At 45.9% G+C, this 23,441-nt stretch overlaps 9 protein-coding genes and 1 non-coding gene across 10 annotated transcripts; 5 read left to right on the top strand and 5 right to left on the bottom strand.

Annotated features, from left to right (window-relative positions):
- Window positions 1–123: 123 nt before the first annotated feature.
- Window positions 124–2,306, top strand: VTP01DRAFT_7717 (uncharacterized protein; the record flags this gene model as incomplete). The annotated part of the gene is made up of 2 exons (XM_069386759.1): window positions 124–348; window positions 411–2,306. 2 exons carry the CDS (start codon window positions 124–126, stop codon window positions 2,304–2,306), a joined length of 2,121 nt encoding a protein of 706 aa, XP_069242182.1.
- A 567-nt stretch (window positions 2,307–2,873) lies between these two features.
- On the top strand, window positions 2,874–5,103 carry VTP01DRAFT_7716 (uncharacterized protein; the record flags this gene model as incomplete). Its single annotated transcript, XM_069386758.1, has 10 exons — window positions 2,874–2,908; window positions 2,993–3,170; window positions 3,236–3,342; window positions 3,401–3,549; window positions 3,610–3,668; window positions 3,727–4,005; window positions 4,074–4,157; window positions 4,223–4,648; window positions 4,710–4,852; window positions 4,917–5,103. 10 exons carry the CDS (start codon window positions 2,874–2,876, stop codon window positions 5,101–5,103), a joined length of 1,647 nt encoding a protein of 548 aa, XP_069242181.1.
- An 857-nt stretch (window positions 5,104–5,960) lies between these two features.
- VTP01DRAFT_7715 (uncharacterized protein) lies at window positions 5,961–7,697 on the top strand (the record flags this gene model as incomplete). The annotated part of the gene is made up of 5 exons (XM_069386757.1): window positions 5,961–6,137; window positions 6,194–6,264; window positions 6,335–6,447; window positions 6,508–6,871; window positions 6,950–7,697. 5 exons carry the CDS (start codon window positions 5,961–5,963, stop codon window positions 7,695–7,697), a joined length of 1,473 nt encoding a protein of 490 aa, XP_069242180.1.
- Window positions 7,698–9,343: 1,646 nt separating this feature from the next.
- Window positions 9,344–11,270, bottom strand: VTP01DRAFT_7714 (uncharacterized protein; the record flags this gene model as incomplete). Its single annotated transcript, XM_069386756.1, has 4 exons — window positions 9,344–9,550; window positions 9,611–10,830; window positions 10,890–11,165; window positions 11,225–11,270. The coding sequence occupies 4 exons, from the start codon at window positions 11,268–11,270 to the stop codon at window positions 9,344–9,346; spliced, it is 1,749 nt and encodes a 582-aa protein (XP_069242179.1).
- Window positions 11,271–11,453: 183 nt separating this feature from the next.
- On the bottom strand, window positions 11,454–12,398 carry VTP01DRAFT_7713 (uncharacterized protein; the record flags this gene model as incomplete). The annotated part of the gene is made up of 5 exons (XM_069386755.1): window positions 11,454–11,825; window positions 11,914–11,956; window positions 12,037–12,071; window positions 12,142–12,218; window positions 12,287–12,398. The coding sequence occupies 5 exons, from the start codon at window positions 12,396–12,398 to the stop codon at window positions 11,454–11,456; spliced, it is 639 nt and encodes a 212-aa protein (XP_069242178.1).
- Window positions 12,399–12,889: 491 nt separating this feature from the next.
- Window positions 12,890–15,375, bottom strand: VTP01DRAFT_7712 (uncharacterized protein; the record flags this gene model as incomplete). Its single annotated transcript, XM_069386754.1, has 4 exons — window positions 12,890–13,345; window positions 13,404–14,632; window positions 14,692–14,808; window positions 14,889–15,375. The coding sequence occupies 4 exons, from the start codon at window positions 15,373–15,375 to the stop codon at window positions 12,890–12,892; spliced, it is 2,289 nt and encodes a 762-aa protein (XP_069242177.1).
- Window positions 15,376–15,643: 268 nt separating this feature from the next.
- Window positions 15,644–15,854, top strand: VTP01DRAFT_7711 (uncharacterized protein; the record flags this gene model as incomplete). Its single annotated transcript, XM_069386753.1, has 2 exons — window positions 15,644–15,736; window positions 15,795–15,854. 2 exons carry the CDS (start codon window positions 15,644–15,646, stop codon window positions 15,852–15,854), a joined length of 153 nt encoding a protein of 50 aa, XP_069242176.1.
- A 145-nt stretch (window positions 15,855–15,999) lies between these two features.
- Window positions 16,000–20,263, bottom strand: VTP01DRAFT_7710 (uncharacterized protein; the record flags this gene model as incomplete). Its single annotated transcript, XM_069386752.1, has 13 exons — window positions 16,000–16,355; window positions 16,421–16,555; window positions 16,618–16,901; window positions 16,962–17,074; window positions 17,135–17,247; window positions 17,304–17,479; window positions 17,547–17,845; window positions 17,912–18,249; window positions 18,314–18,564; window positions 18,623–18,747; window positions 18,806–19,841; window positions 19,911–20,080; window positions 20,144–20,263. The coding sequence occupies 13 exons, from the start codon at window positions 20,261–20,263 to the stop codon at window positions 16,000–16,002; spliced, it is 3,516 nt and encodes a 1,171-aa protein (XP_069242175.1).
- Window positions 20,264–20,764: 501 nt separating this feature from the next.
- Window positions 20,765–21,886, bottom strand: VTP01DRAFT_7709 (uncharacterized protein; the record flags this gene model as incomplete). Its single annotated transcript, XM_069386750.1, has 6 exons — window positions 20,765–20,792; window positions 20,851–20,943; window positions 21,006–21,038; window positions 21,173–21,467; window positions 21,528–21,607; window positions 21,837–21,886. 6 exons carry the CDS (start codon window positions 21,884–21,886, stop codon window positions 20,765–20,767), a joined length of 579 nt encoding a protein of 192 aa, XP_069242174.1.
- A 224-nt stretch (window positions 21,887–22,110) lies between these two features.
- VTP01DRAFT_t28 lies at window positions 22,111–22,184 on the top strand. Its single transcript has one exon. It is a non-coding gene; the product is annotated as a tRNA-OTHER (tRNA).
- Window positions 22,185–23,441: the final 1,257 nt, after the last annotated feature.

Here is a 23,441-nt window from a genome sequence, read left to right as displayed (position 1 = left end):
GCCCTACACCGCTTTTGCAGAAATAACCGGGCATATAAAAGGAGATGCTTGATCGCCTCCTCAGCAAGAAAACTTCTTCCTTGTACATACTCTTTCATTCTCTCTCTCTTTTTTAACACTGTAATGTCTGCATCATCGTTGACAGCCGAGCGCCACGGCATGTACCTTATAGGAGGAGCTGTTGGTCTCGGTGCGATTGCCTACATGCTGCTGCAACAATACAACATGCAGCAAAGACGACAAACTGCCCTTAAGCATCCAGAGCAAAATGGTGGACATGCACAAGCCGTTGCAATTGAAGAAACCAAAGCAGATGAGCGCAACTTTGTAGCCAAAATGAAGCAAAACGTAAGTAGAATAGAGATATGCTGCTGCCGGATGGAACCTTCATACTTACAACAACCCAACAGGGACGTCGAGTGATCATCTTTTATGGTTCGCAGACTGGCACAGCCGAAGACTATGCCTCAAGACTGGCCAAGGAGATCAAGTCGCGGTTTAACGTGGCAGCCGTGGTGGTTGACACTGAGCAAGTCGATATGAAGTATCTAGACCAGTTTCCGGAGGATGCGATCGCTATTTTCGTAATGTCCACGTACGGCGAAGGCGAGCCCACAGACAATGCGGTACCATTCTGGGATCTGCTCCACGACCCTTCATTTTCCGAGGACTCTGGCGATCACCCGCTGACCAAGCTCCGATACTTCATTTTTGGATTGGGCAATAGCACCTACACTTACTTTAATCAAGCCTCCAAAACTGTCGATGAAAAGTTGACCTCGCTTGGTGCTACCAGACTCGGCGAGCGTGGCGAAGGCGATGACGACAAGTCCCTCGAAGACGACTTTTTGGCTTGGCAGGAAAAGACTTGGCCCATATTTGCAGACGCTTTGGGTGCAGACGAGAGTGACGCAGGCAACAGCCAAGCACATGAGCCTGCGTACATTGTTGCTGAGCATGCATCCGAATTCGATGGTAACGTTTACCAAGGCGAATTGGGTGACCAGAGTCAGTCACACTATGATGCCAAAAAACCGTATCCAGCTACTATCACTTCACGCGACCTCCTGCATGACTCGGACCGTCACTGCTTGCATCTGGAAATAGATATTGCAAACAGTGGTCTTTCCTACACTACCGGCGACCACGTTGCTATCTGGCCTACAAATAGCGAAGTTGATGTTGCTCGCCTTGCCAGTGTCCTCGGTCTCCAGGATAAGCTCGATACTGTCATTAGCGTCAAGCCTGCAGACGAAGCTGCGACCAAGATTCCTTTCCCACAGCCAACTAGTTACCGCGCCATGTTCCGCCACTACTTGGATATCTGCTCGCCACCATCCCGTCAAGTCTTATCGTTGGTTGCACCTTACTGCCCGACCCCGGAAGCATCCGAAGTTCTAAAGACCTTGGCGACCGACAAGGACAAGTATCAACATGTCGTCGCTGGACCTGTACGGAATCTCGCTGAAGTCCTCGCATACGCTGCTCCGTCAACAACGTATGCAATTCCTCCCGGTATCTTCATTGAAGCCTTGAGCCGTTTGCAACCCCGTTACTATTCGATTTCTTCGTCATCCATCGAGAGTCCAAACAATATCAGTGTTACAGCTGTCACCTTGCGATATCATCCTGAACCTACTCCGGAGCGCACCATCTTTGGCGTGAACACAAACTACTTGTGGGCTGTGCACAGCGCAGTGCATGCAGAGGACAAGTCTGAATGCCTCTCGAAGCATGCCGTCCAAGGACCCGGTGGCAAGTACTTTGACAAGCAAGCCAATGTTGCCAAGCTGCCTATCCATGTGCGACGATCCAACTTCAAGCTGCCAGCCAACGAGGAAAGACCCATTATCATGATTGGTCCTGGAACTGGCGTTGCTCCCTTCCGTGGTTTCGTTCGAGAACGCGCCTATTTAAAGAAGCAAGGCAAGAACGTCGGTCCTACTATCCTGTTCTTTGGCTGCCGAAGATCGACCGAGGACTTTTTGTATCAGGAGGAGTGGCCTGAATTATTCGACACACTGGGTGCTCCTTCCCGCATCATCACCGCATTCTCCAGAGAAACTGACAAGAAGGTGTACGTGCAAGACAAACTTCGAGAAAACGGCAAGGAAATGTGGGAATTGATCCGCAAGTCCGGTGCAACTATCTACATTTGCGGCGAGGCGAAGCGTATGGCCAGAGACGTCTATCGTACCTTTGTCGATCTTGCACAGCAATACGGTGGTATGGATGAACAAGCCGCAATCGATTTCATGACGAAGCTCAAGAGCAACAACCGTTACCAAGAAGATGTTTGGGCTTAGTCAACCCGATCCATCCAATCCCTCACTCTTTCTCTCTCTCTTTCTGCACATAGAATAATAGACACTCGCTCACTTGAGATTTAATCTCTTACAGAGAAATTGCGCACGACGTATACCATATGTTTCGCTTCATTGTACCATAATAAACAGTTCATTTTGCGTTTGTAACTCTGTAAAGATTTGTGTCTTGAATATGCATGTTAATTCGTCTGCTTTCTGGGCCAGCTAGAACCAGATTTGAAACCCCCTAATGTACGCATATCAGAAGTATCGCGCTGGAATGCATAGCGTTCCATGAATACACTCTCAGCATCATCTTCATCGTGGCAACAATGTTGCCATGGCTGTAAGCACTGAGTTTTGATCCATCATCGTTCAAGAAGACTTTTTCTGCGCTATTTTCTGATTGGATTTATCGTCCAAAAATGGTAAAAGTGTCACTACTCAAGCGTATCCCGATTTACCTGTTTTTCCCGTAAGATTGCGTCTTTTTTCTATGATTCCTAAAGCATCGATTTCAAATGCATGGGTGCAGAACGGGCTAGAAACGATTCCGATCGATATTACATGGTCATATACTACTCAGATCAGCAACTCCATCGGTGAGTGCTGGTCGGCAGAACCTGAACTGCTTGACAAATAATTATATGTAATCGGAGAAACGGATTTGCCGACTTGACTACCAGAAGAATAAAAGCTGCTGCTGCCTGCTATGACGGCATCAGGCATACAACAATGGATCAATTCTCAAAGACAATTCAAGATACCACAGATCGCGTCGTAGAAACGCTTTCCAACAAGCAGGACCTCCAAAGAATCGGTAAAATCGTATCAATCTCTGTCGCTGCCTATTTCGTGACAACAGTAAGATTTTGAGCACGGAGTAAAATCCAAAGTTGAAGTCAAGCTAATCAATGAGCTACATATAGAAACTGTACGATGCGTTCCTTGGTCCGCTTAGTTCGCTTCCTGGACCTTTTATCGGCAAATTCTTTCGAATCCGTAAATACTACCTGGATCATCCTTTGGGCACAGCGTAAGTCTTCTTATTGCTTTGTATAATTGAATACCCACTGTAACTTTTGCTTGATTAGATGGATGAAGCTTCGCGATTACCACAAGAAATACGGTCGAGTCGTTCGTTTGGGACCAAACTATATTTCGGTTTCTGACAAGGATATGCTCAAGCAAATTCTCGTCAAGGACGATCTTACAAAAGGACCCAACTATGATCTGCTTGCTGGTAATAAGCGCGATAGTAATATAAAAATGAGAGCATTGACACTGATTTGATATGTTACAGCTGCCGGAAACACGCAAACCATGTTCAATACGCGTGACAAGGTCTTCCACAAGCAAAGGGTAACGTGTAATGACAACTTGCAGTCAATGTACGTGATATTAACTCAAAGTGTAACAGAGACGTGTCGTGTCGCCTGCTTTCTCTATGAAGTACCTTGGCTCGCTTGAGCCTTTCATGCACCAGACCACCAAAGCGTTTGTCAACAAGATCGACAAGGATATCAAGGCGACTCAAGCTGCTGATGGATACGGAACCGTCAATCTTTGGGTGCTCTTCCAGTGCTTAGCTCTCGATATTATCGGCGAGACAGCGTTCGGCCGTAGCTTTGATATGCTTGAAAACAATGAACACTTTGTACCTCGCACAATCGGTAACAACATGAAAATTAATCACTATGTGAGTATGCGTGTTCAGAAGTCTCAACTGTCCCCATTCTCACGGTTTCTTTGAATTTGCATTGCTAGCTTATGTCTGAACCCTTGATGGCAGGTGTCACCATGAAACTCCAAAAACGTGGTCTCAAGTCTCAGAGAGGGAGACTTCAAGAGGTAAATGTCACTATCACTTTTATTGATTTGAACAGTAAACTCACAGAATTTATTTTTTCTTGTAGTTTATGAAGAACATTATCCTTGAACGTCTCCAAGGCGGTGAAAAGGCACGACGCGACGATATTCTCCAAATTTTGATTGATACGCAGCATGCAAGCAGCGATGAAGACCGCCTGACAGCTGAAGCCATTGCAAACGAAACTGTGCTGTTCTTGGTAGCCGGGTCCGAGACGACCAGCAACACCAGCGGATTTGCCGTTATTGAGCTGCTTCGCCACCCAGACAAGTTGGAAAAGCTGCGTCGAGAAATTGATGCACTGCCTCTCGAGGACGGATTCGTTTTTAAGCACGAGCAGCTCAAGCACTTGCCTTACTTGAATGCTGTCATCAACGAGACTTTGCGCAAAAACTGGATCGCCGCTGCAGGTCTTGAACGCTTCGCTCAGCAAGATATGGTCCTCGGTGGAAAGCTCTTTATTCCCAAAGGAGTAAGTTTCGACCATTCATACATAGAATACAATGGCTAACACCAAAATCAAATCGATCTAGACACGTGTCATTTGCAGTATCTGGAATGCACAGATGGATCCCGAGTACTGGAAGAATCCCGAGCAATTTATCCCTGAGCGATGGCTGGATGGTGCTGGTGACCTTTCGCCCGAACTGGATGCCTACTATCCTTTTAGCGCTGGGTACATGTGTAAATATCAGTATTTGACACTACTTTTACTGATACATTTAAATGTTCTTTAAAAGATCTCGCAATTGCATCGGAAAGAACTTTGCTATCCAAGAAATGCGTCTCTCTTTGGCGATGCTTGTGCGCTTGTACGATTTGAAGGCAATTCCGGAAGAAATGGAGCAAGCTGAACACGTACGTCAATATCAAACCCTCCAGTTGGAAAGCAATAGCTTCAAGGTTTTGATGAAACGTCGATCTTAAATAATAAACCATCATTTTTTCATCGCCTTAAATTGTTTCAACGGAGCATACAGCTCTCTTTATTTAGTGAATGGCATTGAATGTTTGTGATATGACAGAAATGTGCATTGGCTATACTACCTGCACGAGCAATTCTCTGCCGCGGCAGGTCCTGAAGCCAATACTATGTCTACTGTTACTATTGCACCCATTCTATTTTAGCAGACATGTGTCCGCTTACAGGGCTCAACGCAATCTACAAGATCGCAATTGGTTGCTCGTGATCTTTTATGACAGATCCAGGATGCGTAAAAAATACACATCCTGAATCCCGAATGGAACTGGAATCGAAAAAACGGGCTGCGGTCATTTCCGCTTTCGGACACGGCAGTTTCCCAAACGAACAGTGATCTCCACTTTTGATTTCTACGCCTACCTCGCTATCAAGTCCTCAGAAACAATATGATGATCTCCAGCAAAGGTTTATATCACTATCATTATTATGATTTAACAAAGGATAAAAAACCTGGGACGCGTCCGGGAGCTGGCTCAAGTTCAGGAATGCGATCCAATTTACAGGACCGTCTCAATTTCAGCAGATCATTTTCCAGCACAGTAAAGGAGCTATTGATAACATCTTTCTATGAGCTTAATGCATCAATAAACTTAAAAAACCATGTGGTGGTTGCTTGTTTGTCAAGAGGACTGGTATAGACGTCCGGTAAAATTTCACCAATTTCTGGTTCTCCGCGCTCGTTGTTGGCGCCGCCGCCTCGTTTGACGGAAAACCGTCATCAGCAGTCGCTTCTTGCTGACACCGGGCGCCAACTTTCCTCTTTTCTCTTCTTCCTCCCACCACTCCCACACTTGTGTCTTACATGGCGTCTACTCCACCTCCCGCGAATTCCTCCTTGGGAATTAATCCCTCCTCGAGCGCGTCACCCGTCAGCTCAAAGATTGCTGAATCGCCTGGATCACCAGAAGATCCGTCTTCTCCAAGTTATTCGGAGGAAAATTACAAGAAACTCAAGCGGAAACTGCGAGAAACTATGACGGTAAATACATTAGTTTGAGCGTGCTTTGGAACTTATTATCTGAACAACGCTTCAAGTTGAATGAGACGATGACCAAGGAATATGATCGCGCCAAAAAGAGAATTAGGACATTGACCTTTGAAAGAAAGTAAGTACAATCATCAGTTTATCTGATTTTCCACCATCAATTTAATAATCTTTTTTTGTGACAAAAAAAGTTTGCTCTTGGATAGTATTGGCCGCATGGACCACCGTATGATACCATCATCAGACGAGAACAGCAGTGACCTCCAGAGTGAATTGTCGGCATCAGAGAGTGACAATGATGAAAGTAAGTTCTCACTGCTGCTTATGCTATCTTCCCTCTCTGACACACAAGGTTCTGCGCTAGACTTCTTTTTCACGTCATCCAAAAATGCACGGTTGAAGCGACGCGTGACCTCCTCACCGCAGCATCGGCAAAACCAATCTTCGTATTCCCGGGCCACGTCTTCAGCAACAAGCAGCCCGCAACGAAGCAACGCAGGCCGAGACTTGGCAACAGTTGCATCTGCGCCTCCGAAACGGTCTAAATTTGCACGAATACCGGTGAAAACGCGCCGAGTCCAGCCTATCGAACGCGATGAACATGGCCAACCAAAACTTCCTCAGCAAATTGGTGTCCTTACCGTGCAAAGCCTTGGCAAGATCGTCAGTGATCGTGATACTTTCCATAACGAAAGATACATATTCCCTGTCGGCTACACTGTAAGCAGGTATGAAAAAAAGGAGTGTGGTATGGTGTTTCGTGCTACGTTGTGCAAGGTGTTTCTAATTGCAAGAGTGCATTGTAGAACTTATCCTAGTATGGTCGACCCGAACGCCAACACTGTTGTCACGTCGACGATTCTGGATGGAGGGGATGGACCATTGTTTCGAGTAACAGCGGCCGATGCTCCTGACGATCCTATCATTGCAAACTCTGCCACCGGTGCTTGGACAGTTGTCGTACGTCGCTCGAACGAGATTAGGAATCGAGAGCACTCCAACTCGGCAAGCGGTCCCGATTACTATGGCTTCAAGCATCCGACGATCGCCAAGTTGATTCAGGATTTACCAGGCACGGAGAATTTGAGACACTACGTCGCACAAAATTTCGAAGAAATGGAACCTCGTGCGGCTAAAGGTGTAATGGCAGCAGCGGAAAAGAAACGCGGAAATTTGGAGCAGATGGGCAATGCTAACAGACGAGCTCCTCGCGCGGCAACAGACCACGACGATACAATGTTACCCATATCGGAAGAAGCCATGAATATGGAAATTTCGCCATCATCAACTGGTACCACCACCAACGAAAGTCCACATGGTGTGAAGGAACATGTCATCAATTTCCAGCAGCACCAACAACAGCCACCATCATTGTTGCCCGAGTCGAGCCATCATCATCAACATCCTAATACTACCACGCTTGTGCCCCGCGCCCCGCCGCCGAGCTACTCCCCGCCTTCGTTTCCTGACCAACCACCGCCCTCGTCATCTATGTTGTCATCGGATCACTTTGACGACGACGTCGACCGTCTTAACGCCACTGATGACGAGTAGCCACTTTACTCTTTTCCTCGCTACTTTGTAATGTAATGTGATACTTACGTTTAGGATATATGTTCTCGCTTTCTCTCTATCTATCCCTTGCTCTACACGTACACTTGCACACAGAAACTCACTTTTCCTTATGTACATCTGTAATACTCTCCATAAAAAATACTTTAAGCTTAGCCATCCATGTAGGATAACGATTCTAACATATTTACTCACAGGATGATAGCATTTGGAAGCGCTTAAAACGCCATTGAGAATATAACCCATAGTTGAATCCATTTATCCAATAGCAGTGAGCATTTTTGTTTATCAAGCGTACATATCAGAGGAAATTTTTGGGGAGCTACCGCTCGTACATGTTGATAGTATGAACCGACAGACATGCTGAAAGCAACTGCATTGTTAGAAGAGGGCATGATGAGCAAGTAGAGCTCTAAAGGACTAGTACCTACCTTGAATTATATATGAACATAAGCCAAAGCAAATGCCGTGGTCTACTTTGCTGCCTTTCGATAAGCGCTGAAAACGTTGTCAGAAGGTCATGGCGAGATACGAACGAGAGGTGGTCTAGATTCAATGCTACCGGCCAGGCAAGTAAGAATGTAGACCCCGGTACATCCTCAGCTTCAGGCTTTTATGATATTATCCTCATTCGTCTCTCGCCAGATGTTGGCCTACATACACTTTTCCCCGAAAGTGATGTCGCATTTCGTTTGTGATTTAATCTACGGACGCAATCTCTAAAGTCCTCACGAGGCCGACGAAAAATCGCATCGTGTAGAAACACTAGCATAGTGTGCTGATGAAGGCGTAGCGTTCCTTATCCAAAATGACTATTATTCACTGGATATTCATGTATATATTTATTATAATTATATTTTCATGTAGCAAATGACCATTGGGTTTTCTACGGCGCTGAAGTACTGCTCAAACTCGGTTTCATCTTCTGTCAGTATGTGGATGCCTGGTTGCGTAAATTATCTTTCAAGCATCGAGGGGATACGATCAAGCAAACGATACGAAAATTTCTTTCGACTTTCACAAAGGTCTATATGGCACGCTTGCTATGCTTAAGGACTTAACAAGCGCATTTAATCATGCTAAATTCGAGATCTTCCGCTGTCTAAAACTGTATTTCCTTCAAGCATATGTTAAGTAAGGCATTTACGAGATAGCGAATAAATATTCACATAGCATGGTTTTCCGCAGGGACTCATCTACTGCTGTGGTCTCTAAGCAGTCCATCGGAAGGACTGTTCCTCATGTTACGAGAGGAAAGTATCTGTTCCATTGCAAAGCTATCGAGAGCACGAAATATTTGGCTTTATAACTTTTTTGGAACCTAAAAGTAAGCTGCTTTATATTTCAGTTTTGCGATGGCGATAAACTAATTATGATACATTTGTTTAACAGATTCGTATTGAACAATTAATCGACGTAATATGTCGTTTGATAGAGTCACACAAACATCAATCAAGCATGTATCGCTTCGAAACGTTTCCGCAAGAACTTGATCTGGACAACATCATTGATCCGTCAATAATGAAATTGACCGAAAAGGTGCACGCTACTCATCTAAGAGATTCTGAACCGATGAGCTCACCAAACATGCCCTTTGACATGTAAATACTGTTTTTTTACTTCTTTGCTTATTTAAAAACATCGAACACGATTTCAATATCTCCAAGGCTAGTCGTAGCTACCAAGTTGCCATCTCCTTTCAATCTGCTTCCTTCCTTCCTGTTGTGCTGCTTGATTTCATAATCAATGTGACTTTCTTCATCTAATGCATCTTGGATCTTGGCATCGTTGAAACCAGTTGTACTGATTGCAAAGCGGCCCTCATACTCGGTTGTCTATGAGCAGCAATTTAGTAAACTGGATATATCCATCATCCAGCAAGCAGAACCACTTACAATGTGAGCTTGTATGGGTGCGTTGCTCGTTTCGAGAATGATGTTTGGATCTTTGATAGATTCGAATCTTGCGTTGATATAAGCATTGGAAGTTTTTCCAGAAAACGATGCAGTGTGCACATGACTCAAGTCAATGGGTCCATTTGACGCCAGAATAGATGCTTGGTCGACATCGAGAGTGTCTATATTTACTTGAGCGTTCGATGTCTTTGCAAGAACGCGATCGTCTGCACGCACGAGCTGGGCCTGGATATTTCCATTGGCATTCAGCAGTTCGATGGAGTCCTTGGCGGAAACGTCCAAAACCTCTACGAGACCGTTGGAAGTCTCGATCCTGACGGACGCATCGCTCTCCACGTTATCTGTAATCTTGACATCGCCGTTGGTCGTTTGCAGCTTGAGCTGATCGCCTTCAAAGTCGACCAGTTTGATGTGTGCATTTGCCGTCTTTAGATCGACCAGATCCATCTGATGCAAGCCGTCCACAACATCGATGGGCATGTTGGAAACAGCGACTCCGAGAGATTCTGATTTATCTGGCAACCATATATCTATATCGACTTGGACGCATTCATCGCGCGTCTTGTACGGTGGCAGTTTGACGTCAAGCTGGGCATCGCGGCCATCCGACCACTCGTAGGACAGTTGATCCACGAGCGACGGTGGAGAAACGCGGATCTGTGCAGCGACTGACCCAGTTTGGCTACGCTCCTTGTAGCTGTGCACCGTCACTCGGCCACCGGATACATGGCCGTTCACGGTCACCCAGATATTCTTTTCCAAATCCAGTGAGCTAGGCAAATCCTTCCACACGACAGCGTCTTTGCCTTGGCAGGAGATAGAATCTCCATCTCCATCCCCGCCTTTGTCAGGGTCGGGAGTGACTCGAATCGTGTCGTTGTACTTGAGAACGACCAACCATATCAAGATAGCAAGGAACAAATATTTACACCATTTTCGGCAACAGCCTGGGTCATCATTATCATCATCGTCAACATCACCACCGTTGCCACCGCGACGGCGACGGCGGCGGCTGCCACCACTGAGCGTGCGTGCTATCAGCCCGCCAAGACGCTCGCTAAGCCGAGGATCATCCGCCTGCTGTCCTCCTCTTGCTCGCTGTGGGTACATTGGCTGGCGGTCTTGCCAAGGATCTCGGTAATGCTGCTCCTCATCGACGCTGCTGCTGCCGCGTTCCCGGGCCCAATCTTGCGGTATATCTAATTGCTTGCTCTGTTAGCTTTAGATGATCACAAATAGAGATATTACAGGTACTTGCGAGGATTATTCCACCCTCCTGTTTTGCGAGTCGAGGAAGAGGAAGATCGGTTCGGGTCAAGCAATCCTGTCTGCGCAGGCGGCGACGGTGCAAACGCGCCGTAGCTGCGTTCGTCTCGAATAGGCTGCTGCTGCTGCGAAGGTGGTGGGGGCGAATAGGGCGGAGGAGGACCTGAAGGCGAGCCGAGCTGTGGTGGCGGTGGTAACTCGTCGGGTTTCTGAAAGGACGTTGACGACGAGCTCGGACCTGCTGCTCCTCCTCCTCCAGGAGTGTATTCTTTTCGCAGGCAAGAGTTAGGACCATAATGCAATGAACCACCTCATGTTCTCATTTACCCGCTTGATTGTAGTAGGCCTTTGGGTTTTGGTTGTCGTAAGACATATGACTGTGCGTGTGTATATATTGTATCCAAGGGGTTGCGCTTAAATAGGGAGAAAACAAGGAGAAATAAGGGGGAAAGGAAAAAAGTTGTGAAAGTAGTCCAAGAGGACAAGCAAAACAGTGTACACAGAACTGTCTGTATATGCATTTGTATTTTTAGCGCCAAGATAATATCAAGCTTGGCTACTGCTGCAGCGAAAGCAATGCAACTACACTGACTGTCAAGAGCATCTGAGTAGAAGCACTGAAATATGACAGTAAAGAAGATGAAGATGATTCTTGTTGTTGCCGGCCTTGCTTGTTTTTACTCGAGTTATCTTGAGCTTTTATCTTGCCGTTGTAGGATGGTTCGTCGTTTGCCGAATTGGTTTCCAAGTAACTCGGTGGGGCCTTGTCAGTACCGCACTGATAGTACGCGGTGCATGCATTCGAGCAGTCGGGGCGTTGCTCTGTCGCTTTCATTTCGTTGCAGGCAACCTGGCACGCTTGCGCTTGACCGCTGCATTCGCCGATAACAACAGGCCACATGTAAGGTGCAAAGTCGGGTGTCTTGCTCTACATCAATAAGATAAATGTTTACATCACCGATTCCTTTATAAGTGTTGCTTTTACTCAGCGTCAGCAGAGCCATGTACGGACTTACAGCGCAGCCGCATCCCCATGCCATACTTGTCGCGTTGCAGAAGCTAAATGTATGTGATATTGTTGTTAAAAGAAATAAAAGATTAATGAGTTGGAGTGGAGGTAATATTCATGTCTCTCTTACTTTTTGGGCGCTTCTTGAGGTCCACCACAGTTATTCTACGTATGTTACATGTATGCCAACAACGTCAGAGGACGCCCGGTCTGAACGCGTCAATTTTGAACTTACCGCGCAGTACGCTATCTGCCGCTCACATAGATTCTTGCGCGCAGGGAGGTCCATGTTAAGGATGCTCCATTGAATATCTGGCCATACATACGTGGTTGTCAGAAAGACCATAGTTGTCAGTTCAGGTATAGTGGCAATACAGTACCTGGCTTTGATAGTCGTTCCATTGAATTGTTTGTGGACGGTGGCGGTCCATTGTCTGCTCTCGTTACTACGGCTGCTACTGCGAGCAACAATGAAGTTTGATATAAATGCATGTTTTTGTGAAATGTCAGGGATGAAGTAAAAACGGGTAAGAGAAAGAAGAAAGAAGGGAAGATATGGGCTTGCAGGCTGTAAAGTTCAAAAAAATTGATAAATCCTTTCTGTTGACAGCTGTTAATCATCTATAATTGTTCATTACCTGAGGAAATTCCCACATGACCACAGGGTATAATAACTGTGATAGATACATTTGCATAGTCGGCAGGAGAACGTACAGTGGGATATATCACTTATTTTTCCTCATTTAGAACACAAATACTCCAAGATTTCCATTAACCCCAGCATCCAGTCTACAAAAGGAAGTATGTATAATTCGTTGAGTGAAAGAAAGTATGTCCAAGAACAATGACAGTACAAAAGAGAATCATTGGTTCATTGAGATCAAGCATTATATATAGAGCTAACGAGGAGAAGGAGGTTGGGGAGCTGATAGTAATCAATACAGCTACTGCTCGTTGCTATTATACGTCTAGCATTATATTCATTATGACGGTGAGGAGGGCGTAGTCGTCCGTGATGATCGCGAGAACTTTTTGCTAAAGTTGAACAAGGTGGCCGTTTTTACGAAATGTGACCATGTCTTTGTATTCTGCTTGGACGCGTACAGTCTTAAGTAGGGTTCGGCGCGGGAGCTGGCACACACGTCCAGATCGTCCGTGTCGGCTGGCGGCATATTTGCCATTGCTGCTGCAAAGGACGACGTGGGTACCATATCGTCTTGCTTTGCAGCAGCAGCAGTAGTAGTCGCGTTGTTCTGCTCCATCACAGGTTCCACATCCTCTTGCGACAAATTCTCAAACCGTTCGTCGTAAGGCTGTAAATGTTTATATTGATCGGATATCTGCGTCAATGACCGTATTTTTCGAAGGGTTGAAGATGAATCGCTGCGATCGTATGATAGCGACTCTGCACTCATCATTGTTCTCAAGGGTCTCGTCTCCTACGTGAGAAACTTATTAATAGCTTGCTTCAGCTGTAAAGATACATGCCAGCAATACCGTTTTCATTGTCACCATGTGATTGTTATTGTTATTAGCATTAGCCTTAGCATCCAGCGTACTGAGAGCAGGTTTGTTGGTCATTGTCATCGTTGTCGCCGTATCCAAGGGTGGGAGGTGTGGGCAAGGACGATAATGCGGATCCTCATTTGGAGAAGCAATCTCGATGATCCAGGACTTCTCCCATACGTGACCTATCAAGGCCATTTCCTTGGCTACGACGACGTTCAAGCTTGACAGTTGCAGATTTGTTTGCGAAGAGTTTAATTTTTTGCTTGCAGAGCTATTGTTGGATCCGCTTGTATTTCCAGTGCTGCATTGCAACGGGGACGAGAATAGACTGCTGGCACCTGGACTCGTCGAGCTGCTAGGACTTCCGTGAGCAAGGTTCAACATGGAAGCCGAGGCAGCAGGTGGCAAAGGCGATGTAAATCTGGTGACTGCGGATGACGGAGAATTGCCCATGGAGCAAAGATAGTGCACTTGACGCAGAGTGACAATGTCTCCGTGCAATATTGGCTTCTTCCTTCCAATCATGATATCAGCATTCAAATGCTCGTCTGTCGACTCATCATCGTCTCGGGCGGGCCCAAGACCTGGCAGCTCTATTGTCCACTGATGGTCAGGATCGCCTCTACTCCTCTCTGGATGAACCAGCTCAATACTCCGTAATCGACCCTGTTGCTGCTCAGGATTTGCGCTGTAAAGAAGCAATGGCGATCGAGTCATAATCATATCTTGTGTAGGAAAAGGTGGTCTGTGCTTATTGTCTGTGATCGTTTCACAGGCCGGGAACAGGTAGACCTGGCTCCCGCATCGTACGTATCCGGGCTCATATGATACATCCAGCTTCAATGCTCCTCGTCCTATTCCCGCTTCTCCAGGCCGCGCTGGTTGCGGCGGCGAAGCTTTCCATTCAAGCCTCCACAGCTGCGATGTCGTGTCGCCAAAAGTCGTTGCCAAGAAGAATGGCGTTGAACGCTGTTGCTGATGCTGCTGTTGTTTTGGTTTGCCTTTTCCAGCAAATCGCCATGTAAGATATCCCGACGTACCGATGTTGCGTAACTTGATAGGGTGATGCACGGGAATTCGGTGTACAAACGTGCGCATGATCACTTTGATGATGGTACGCCGGGACTCTGGAAGAAACTCATAAATGGGCCGCACGTCGTTGCGCTTGATAATGTCCCATGTCTCGTACGGGTTACCCGTTCGGGCTGATGCTCCTTCTAACTAAAGGAACCATGAGTGACTTGTTCTCTCGCTCTATCCATATTGGTTTCATCACCTCTCAGCAACTCTGTCAGCTTGGCGTACACTTCATCTCTGGCTGTTCTTAACAGATGCAATCTATCTCTTCGTTCGGGCGAAGCTTTGTATGACTTGCTCACGTGGCATCTACGTCCTACACTCGTGCAACGCCCGTAGTTTAGAGTTTGATGGTCTTCTATAATAATTTTTTTGTTCTCCTTCTTCTTTTCATACCAAGGACGATCTTTTGTGGCCACAGGTATCCAAACTCTTGCCACACTTGACATAATTGCTGCCACGCAAGCTGTGGCGTCTCTGGCCATTGTTGCAGTGCTTCATCCAAAGCTTTCTGAAACTTCTTGGTTGGTCTTAGGATCGAGTTGATTGGAAACCAAGCAAAAGTTTCAAAGTGTAAATAGTGGAGTGTTCGCTGATTTACAGGCTGGCGTCGTTGGAAAATAGCATGGCACTCTGCGGCGGCGTCGATTGTCGCGTCATCGTGCAGTGTCCACAAAACACATGAATTTACTAGATTGTCGGACCAGGTCGATTCGGTGACAAGGAACGACCGAGACTGGTCTGGCGAGACAAGAACGATATCGGGCATGGCGCGAAGAACGAACGATGGTTGATCTGCTAGTTCACCCGACGGCCGGATTCCATGCCGCCACTTTATCCGCTTCAGGATTACCTCGCTTGTCTCCTCATCCAAAGGCTCCATATGGAATTTGGAAAACGGGGTGATGGGTGGAAAGAAGAAAAAAAGGGGGAGGCAGGTGCCTGCGCCTTCTTTGAATGAAATTATTTCCAGCGGGCTTGCGGCGGCGGCTCTACCTTCTTTGGAATATCCGTTCCTGCGTCCTCCAACCAACCAATGGACCAGGCAAGATCGAGCAATGTGAAAGAAACCCTTGACAGCAAGTATTGCATACTTGGCCTCAACTGCATCAAGAAGCTTTTATTAAAGAGAACATACAGTCTTGTTTGACATGGCAACCCTCTTGGACACCGGCCTTGATCGCGACACTCTAGCATTGTGCATCTCTCTCTGTGAGCGCGGTGTGAACCCTGAAGCCCTCGCTGTAAGTGTTAATAACACGACAGAGACAAAGGGAAGGAATGTAAACCACACTACGATAGAATGTTATCAAGGAGTTGCGCAAAGAGCAGAAAAGTGATGATAATCTACAGAACCTGTAACATCTGCATGTTAAATTAGCCAACTTTATTTACGCTTGAAACAAGATAAAAAAAAAGAGAGAAAGAAAGGGAGAGAAAGAAATGGATCGAAGCGACAACAAGCTTTGTTTGTACAGGTTGACGATGGGAGAGAGGTATATGTTATCTATTGCAAAGTGGATCGTGCTGGAGATGGCGAGTATGGACTGGGAAGTTGTTGCTGCTGCTGCGGCGTAGTTCCTGCAACGCGACCGAGTGGTCCCTTTAACCAGTTGGCGCGGTGTCCCGCCTCGTAGATTTCTTCTAAGATTTTGCCAAAGTCGCCGCTGGCGCGATACTCCAAGTATTTTCTGTATAATATAAGTGCTGTCTCGGCATCCTCTATACTGTCATGGCTGTGCGATTGGATATCTTGATTAAGCAAGTGCCATGCCAAAAATCTGAGTGATATCTTGCGCTGACGGTTTCGAATGTGATAAATGTCCACGGTATCGATAATTTGTTCTGGAGGCACAAGGATATCTTAAAAGTAGACAACGTCAACCTTTTTGCCACCCAGCTGAAGATATAGTAGAATGTAAACTTACTGATTGTTCGGAAATCTTTTGCGAGACCGTGTCCAACGAATATACATCCTAGATCTAATAGCATTCGCAGTTTCTTGTATGCTGTTTTCAGAGGAACAAGCGTATGCGTCGTTGTATTTGGGTCCAAATCCTCAGCTAAAAGTAGTAGTTTCCTGTTAGAGTCTTAGCTTGGAGGTCATCCTAGTCTTTCATTGTACCTTTGATACCACTGAACTCTGTCAAATAATCCACGACAGGTTGAGTCGTCGAAATGTAATCGTCAATGAATGGTTTGCCTTCCTTTTCGCCTTCTCCTCGGAGAACGCTAACTCTTGCCAAAGTCAACGTGCTTGGGCGAATAAGCGATTTGGTTCCATCGCTTCTGATTTCCGTCTCCTCCCTGTTCAAAGCTACAAATTCAGCGTCGATAGCAACCAAGGTGCCCTTCTTTGGCATTTCCTCAGGCTTCAAGACTTCGTGTCGCGGGTTCTCCGGTGGATTCCTTGATAATTTTGATATTAGTCATCCTTTGTAAAGTGGTCATTTGCACCGTGTTTCTTACTTGGCAATGGTTATGTCATCAAATAAGAGCGAATAGTCTACTTCTGAGGGCAATTGATTCAAGTCCAATAGACTTTCTGTGTCAACTCGTTTGTACTGAAGAAGAGCAGGTGTCTATTGAAACGCAGAGTCAACCGGTTTCGAAAATATGTACAAAACTTGCACCATCGTTACCTTCCATGTTCCTTTAAACGAAAATACTTCCTCGGGTCTTATACGACGTACAAGGAAATCGTTGAAGAGATACCACGGCGATTTGTTAGGACTTTCCTTTTCTGCATCGGGGACTATGACGAGTATTCAGCGTATTGCCTCAATTTCCAAGTTCGTCACTGTAAAATACCTCTAACTTGGGCTACCAGATGCGGTACTTTCTCATCCGATTTGACTTGCAAGACTGTAGCAGAGAGTTCATAGATAGCGCACGTTTTGGATGGCTGTCTGAACTCTGCGGGTATCTCTTTGCCATGCGGCAAAGCCTTCATTGTTACTTCGGAACCATTTATAAGCACGCCAAATCTACAAAGAATATCCAACATTTGAGTCTGTTGCACGAAATTCATGCAAAAAGATAACCCGTCATTACCGTTCAGGTACCCAGGGGGATGGCGTGTTTGCTGCATCGTTTTCACCCTCTTGTGCCTCGGCCGCTTGAGCTGCCTTCTTTGGCTGTGCGGGTCCATTTTGGCGCCAGATTGCCGCTTCATCGCTGCTGGCTGCTCCGGAATTAATTAGCAGGACGCACGGCAAGCCGATAATGTGCTTCTTTGTGGTCGTCGGCTGGTACAATCGACACTTTGGGCACCATGCTTTAGTCTGATTCTCTCTGTACATACTTCCTTTGAGTATGCTGGTAAAGGTGCGCTTTCGTGGTTTTTGATCAAGCTGGAAGGATACGATGATGAATTAGACAATAGTCTTGCAAACAATAATTAACCGATATCATTTTACCTTTTTGTGGTAAAGCATGTCGACCACGAAGGGATAAGTGATTCGCTCGACTACATGTTGACAGCTGCCGCATTTGCTCTGGCTCAAAGTCTGCAAGCCGAACAGTTGCTGTATAGTAGATGGTACGTTATCATTTTCAGATTGTTTGCCATCTTCCTCTTCCTCCGAAGTCTGTTTCCTATCAAGATTGAGTGTTTTGCAGATAAGCGGATTCGCACCGGGAATGTTGGCCTCCTGGTGCAGCTGCTCCATGATAAACCGGGCAAAGGTCTGAATCAAGATAGAGTACGAGATGCCACGATTAGGTGTCTCGGGCTCAAATAATCCCAATGCCTCGGCTATAACGTTGTTTTTTCCATTTAGATAACCTAATCCATCGTAACATTGAATAACTATATCTACCTTGAGGGAAGGTATTGAACGCGCGGAGGAAATTCGTTGCTTGGCAGTTTAGACCTTTTGAGTCTTCCAGCATTCTGAAAAGGAACCCAAGCTCGCATAGTAGACATATTTCCTTCGAGCATGTTGTTCGGATGTGGGAAATTGCAACTGTTCGAAGAGGCAGCGTAAAGTAAAGGACTTGAAGGAGCGAATTACAGTAGGAGTTCTGGATATGTGTCTCTAGACCGCCATATTGAGTGCGGTTGTAATAACTGTTTCAAATTAGCACTGAAATCGTTTATGTGTTTGCATCCTAGAATCAAAACCCACCCAAAGTCGAAATCATCCACACCAAACTTGCTGTATTGGATCTCAACTCGGCGATAGTGCTTTGGCATAATGAGTGCCAATGGATCGCCAATATCGCTTACAGAAGAAGATCGACGACCTGAATGCTGAGATAAACAGAAGTCAATATCGAATGCATCCTCGTACACGCACAATACAATTTACCTGTATTGCTTCATCTTCATCTCCCAAAAGGACGTTTGTTGACATGAGTAACTCTCGCTCCTGCTCTGACCGAAATTTGGGTACATCTTTGTCACGAGCGAGTTTCCTCCTTCTTGGTACTTGATTGCGACGAATGTTGCCGGGATTCGGTGCATAGCCGACAAAATCGACTGTCTTCATATTTTTCAAAACTTCATCGTCGATCTGAGGCGATGGATATCCAGCATCGAATACCGCTTTTCCAGGCCACGCAGATAACAGGGTCTCTGTGTAGTATGGCATGCCTACCGTCGATAATGGGCTATCTTCGTTCATGGTGACGTTTGGTGGCGGGACGACATCCGGAGTCGGCAATGGCATCGAATAGGGATTGATCTCAAAATTCTCATTCTCTGCAAACTGATGTACGCAGCTTGCGCCGTCTCCAAATACGATTGTTTGCGCTGAGCTCGAGATATCCATTGCCGTGATGTAGCTGGATGTCTGTACCTGGAAGAATTGGGCAGGTGGTGCGAAAGATCCCATCGAGAAGCTCGACACGTCGCACATTTGAAATTGACCAGTCTGCGATGCAACGAGACACGTAGTGCTGAGCGTCGGATGCATCTTGAGAAACATGGGTCCATTGGGAAAAGGTATGGGAGCTAGCGAGCGCACATGCATTCGAATATCGTAGACTTTTACGAGCGGATCGATGACGAGCGAGTTCTGACGTTGCGAAAATCCACAGGTAACTAACAAATTGCCTGATACATCCAGATCAGAAAGAGTGCCAGTATGCGCCTGCACACGCTGTTCCACTCTCATGGTCCTTGAATCGCGAAGAGTTACTTCGCCCAACATGGATCCACAGCAGGTCGCTTGTGGAAGACTTTTCATCACGACAATGTTGGATGCTCCTGGAACCGTTCGAGTAATAGCACCGCGGGCAACGTTAATAACCAATGTCTCGTCCTGCTGTCCTGCCACCAAAAGATCGCTGTTGCTCATCAAAGTCGAAGCCGTCATACAATGCAAATCCTTTGCCCGTTCATCCCTGATATTGGTTTTTTTGTTGTTGTGAGCTCTCGCTGTAGCCATGATACTCTTGCAAGTCGCAGCATACCTAATGGTCCAACGAACAATGCCACGACGATCCCGCATTTGTATACTTTTTGCACTTAAGCTAATCACGCCGCGATCAGTGAGTCGAATTTGCCGAACTTGCTCATTGTCGTGGGCTTTAAAGGAGGTGTATCGTTGCAAGCCTTTGCCGTAATATGAACTGACTCGGCCCTAACGGCGATCGACCGCGTCAATTAATGATCAACACAATTAGATAGCTACAATTGCACATACAGCATCGTTGCCAACCCACAGTAGGTCGTAGTACGGATCCCAGCACAGGGTTGAAACCGGTGTTACTTTATTGACACCAGGGTCGCATATATTTTGCACCTGAATAAAAGTGCTCTCCATGATGGAAGACCTTCGGAGGTTCCAGCAGGAAATTGAGATATATTGTAAATACAAGGTAATCAAGAATAACGAAATATATATAAAAATTGTGATATTCTTTGTGTTTTATTTGTGCTTTTTTTCCCATTTAAAACTCTCTTTGAGACAGGGAGGGAATGGCCATTGTACTACATTGTTTCCCATGCATCATTTCAAACAAGCTGCTAACGCTTGACTTACATATCATTTAACAAAGTAAACCCGATGATATATCCAGAAGCCACTGCGAATAGGCAGCATCGCTAGTTTCCGAGGAATAGGCGAGGCTCTACAGATATGATCTGTATCCTCGTATGTAGCTGTCATCCCTGTGCAGAGGCATGACATTGCTGATGATATATGAGCATAAAAGCTCAAAAGCGATCCGATCTTTAAACACTTTAGACAACCTGGATTCGGCTTCCGATGTTGCTTGGATGCTGCTTTGGATGCCTTAAATGCCCCAATCATGACTTTCGCGATTCAAGCGAACCAGCTGAGTTGTGAGCAACTGATGAAACACAAATTGAAATATCCACAGTGACAGTTGGACCAAAGAACCCCTTTACCTGAATGCTTTTAGGGAAGTAGGATCGGCCAATATGTCTGACCTCTTGAATATGACTATATCATTTGTCGAAGGGATCAAATCAACGACAATGCTGTTAATGCAATCATATTGGCTGATTAACCTCTTGAATAATTTTGTTTGTAATCATCGTACCTTCTTAGTTCGTCAGAATCCTTGTCATTTGCGCTGATGCCAGCAAAGTCAACTATCGCCAAACACAATTGCTTTTCAGCGTTTCCCAGAAAAGCTAAAAGATCTTGACAATAACAAACAAGCCTTTGTTAAGCTTCGCTTTTCCGTGTGTTTAGAGATAAAATTACCTTGCGTGCTGCCATCGATGTCTTTCAATCACTGAGCAGGTCGCCTGGTCTGTGTCATCCCGCTCAACCAGCAGCTCATTACTACGGCTTCTTGGCGAGACGTACACCAGGTCTGCACACGATCGCTCCCGCAGTCTGGACACCATCCGCTGTAGTAGCCGGTCTCGGTCCTTGCTTTCTTCACCGGTCTTTGACTTCCTGGCGTACCTAACGATTAGGATGCTTGCGTCCTTCATAGCTTCCACTTCTTGCTGGTACTTGGCCAGTGCACCGGTTATGGATTGCGCAACGGCCGCTATCAAAACTCAAGACAAACAGTAAGAGTTGCGTAAGTAACAGTATGCGTGACTCTTACCGTGGTACTCGGCAGACAAAGCGTATATGCTGTATCCGCTAGTAGCAATCATTAGTCGTACCCACGTACGTGATACCTCGCTATAACATTCTAGTCATTAAGACCCAGTATAAAGGAATTCCAATATGTGCTGACACTGCTGAGAGCAGGACCAGTAACTTATATTGCGCCGTGTGCCACATTCAGAGTTCGAGTATAAATATGGAGCACTATTGCAATCGTAATAAAGCTTTGACTCAGTCTCACTGGATTTATTCATGTCACCACTTTCTACTGCTCTTTTGTTCCTATTCACACAATCTGAATCACTTTAAAGTGGAGAGATCAGAGTTGCAGACGAAGTTGGTGCTCAAAGTCATCAAAATCTCAAAAAGAGCAATCGTAAGATCAAAATGCATCGTTTAATATCTAATGTCTAAAGGAAATGGACTTCTTGGAATGGAGGTTAGACTAGGTAAACGCTCTGTTTTATTGTAGGAAACTCAGATGACAACGATGCATAACGTTTGTGTCCATCTCCACGGAAAAACGAAATTCCGAAATGGAAGGTACCTCAAGTGATTTTTCATATATGACCAAAGCAAGCTTCCTATAGCTTAAACAGTAGAGCACCGGCTTTCAAAACTGGAGGTGACTGGTTCAAATCCAGTAGGGCCCTACAGGTGGTCCCGGTAATCGTACCCTTACATGCGAAGTTCGCTTCGCACGATAATGAGGGCAAACCTGGGCCACCTTTTTTCTTCTCGTTATCGTAATTGTTGTTTGCTACGCATAACGAAATATTTCTCGTTAGTAAAGAGCATTTTGTTTATGCTGAAGCTCAAGTTTGTAGCGTACCTTTCAAGCAAGATGCGGTTTGCATGATTTCTACCGGTTTCGGCGGTACTCACAATGGGCACCTGCAAGATCTACTTGTATCTTGCGTCAATAAAGGGCAGCAAGTTATTCAAAGTCCCTTGTAGACATACACAGGAAGCGAACTAGTATACGCGGGTGTGTGGCGTGGTCTGCGTGAATGTCAGTGCAAGGCAATCGGTGATCAGGAAAAGTCGTCAGCCAGTGGCAGTCATTTGAACAATATCGTCAATTGGCACAAGTAAGACAGTGATCCAACGTAACTGTGTTAGGAATTACATGTTGAATCATGGCCAGAAGAGAGACAAAGAAAAGATAACTTTGCAGAAATCAGTGACTGTTCCCTGCAACCCGTGGCGGACTACGCGCAATCTCAACAAGAGCAAGATCCTGTCCCACATTCTAATTCTTCCGACAAATAAATGGCACAAGTAACACATGTGTCGAAGAATAAAGGAAAACATTGCAGAATCGAGGTGAGTGGGCTCGTATAGAAGCGATTGAGCTTCATTGACTGTAAGGGTAGAATATATCTAGCATAGCGATTATTACTCACGAGCCGGCGGACGGATTGCGCCATCGTGAATATAGATTGTAAAATTTGCAGCGCACCGCAGCAAGTGTATTGCCATCCTTTGCCAGACCGCTGTAGCCTCCTACTAAAAGTTGAGGAGAAATTGAGGATGAAGGTGCTTCTAAATGGGGAAAGTAAATCCATCGTGTGCTTTTCTTGACGGACGAGCGGCGTCGACCAAAAAATTCGGAGAACACAAGCTCTGTTGGCAAATGTGCGCATTTCTTATTGACCGAAAGGGCATTCAGACGATTTTCTGATCAACCAAGTAACAAAGATGTTATCGAGTGAGCGTAGATAGGCAACAGCGATCACGCCAGGTTAGTCTAAAATGGTGCTTACATCATCAGGAACGGGCACGACGTCCGTTTGCGAAAAAGCCCTGTTCCGTGAAACCGGATACTCCCGGTTGCCATAAATATAGATGGTCGCCCGCACCAGGCACAGCAATGTTGCTTCTACACAGAGGACATTTTTACGTACAT

The sequence above is a fragment of the Rhizomucor pusillus genome (assembly GCF_041956525.1).
Source record: "Rhizomucor pusillus strain CBS 183.67 unplaced genomic scaffold VTP01scaffold_4, whole genome shotgun sequence".
Classification (NCBI taxonomy): Eukaryota; Fungi; Mucoromycota; class Mucoromycetes; order Mucorales; family Lichtheimiaceae; genus Rhizomucor; species Rhizomucor pusillus.
This window is presented reverse-complemented; position numbering and strand designations above follow the sequence as displayed.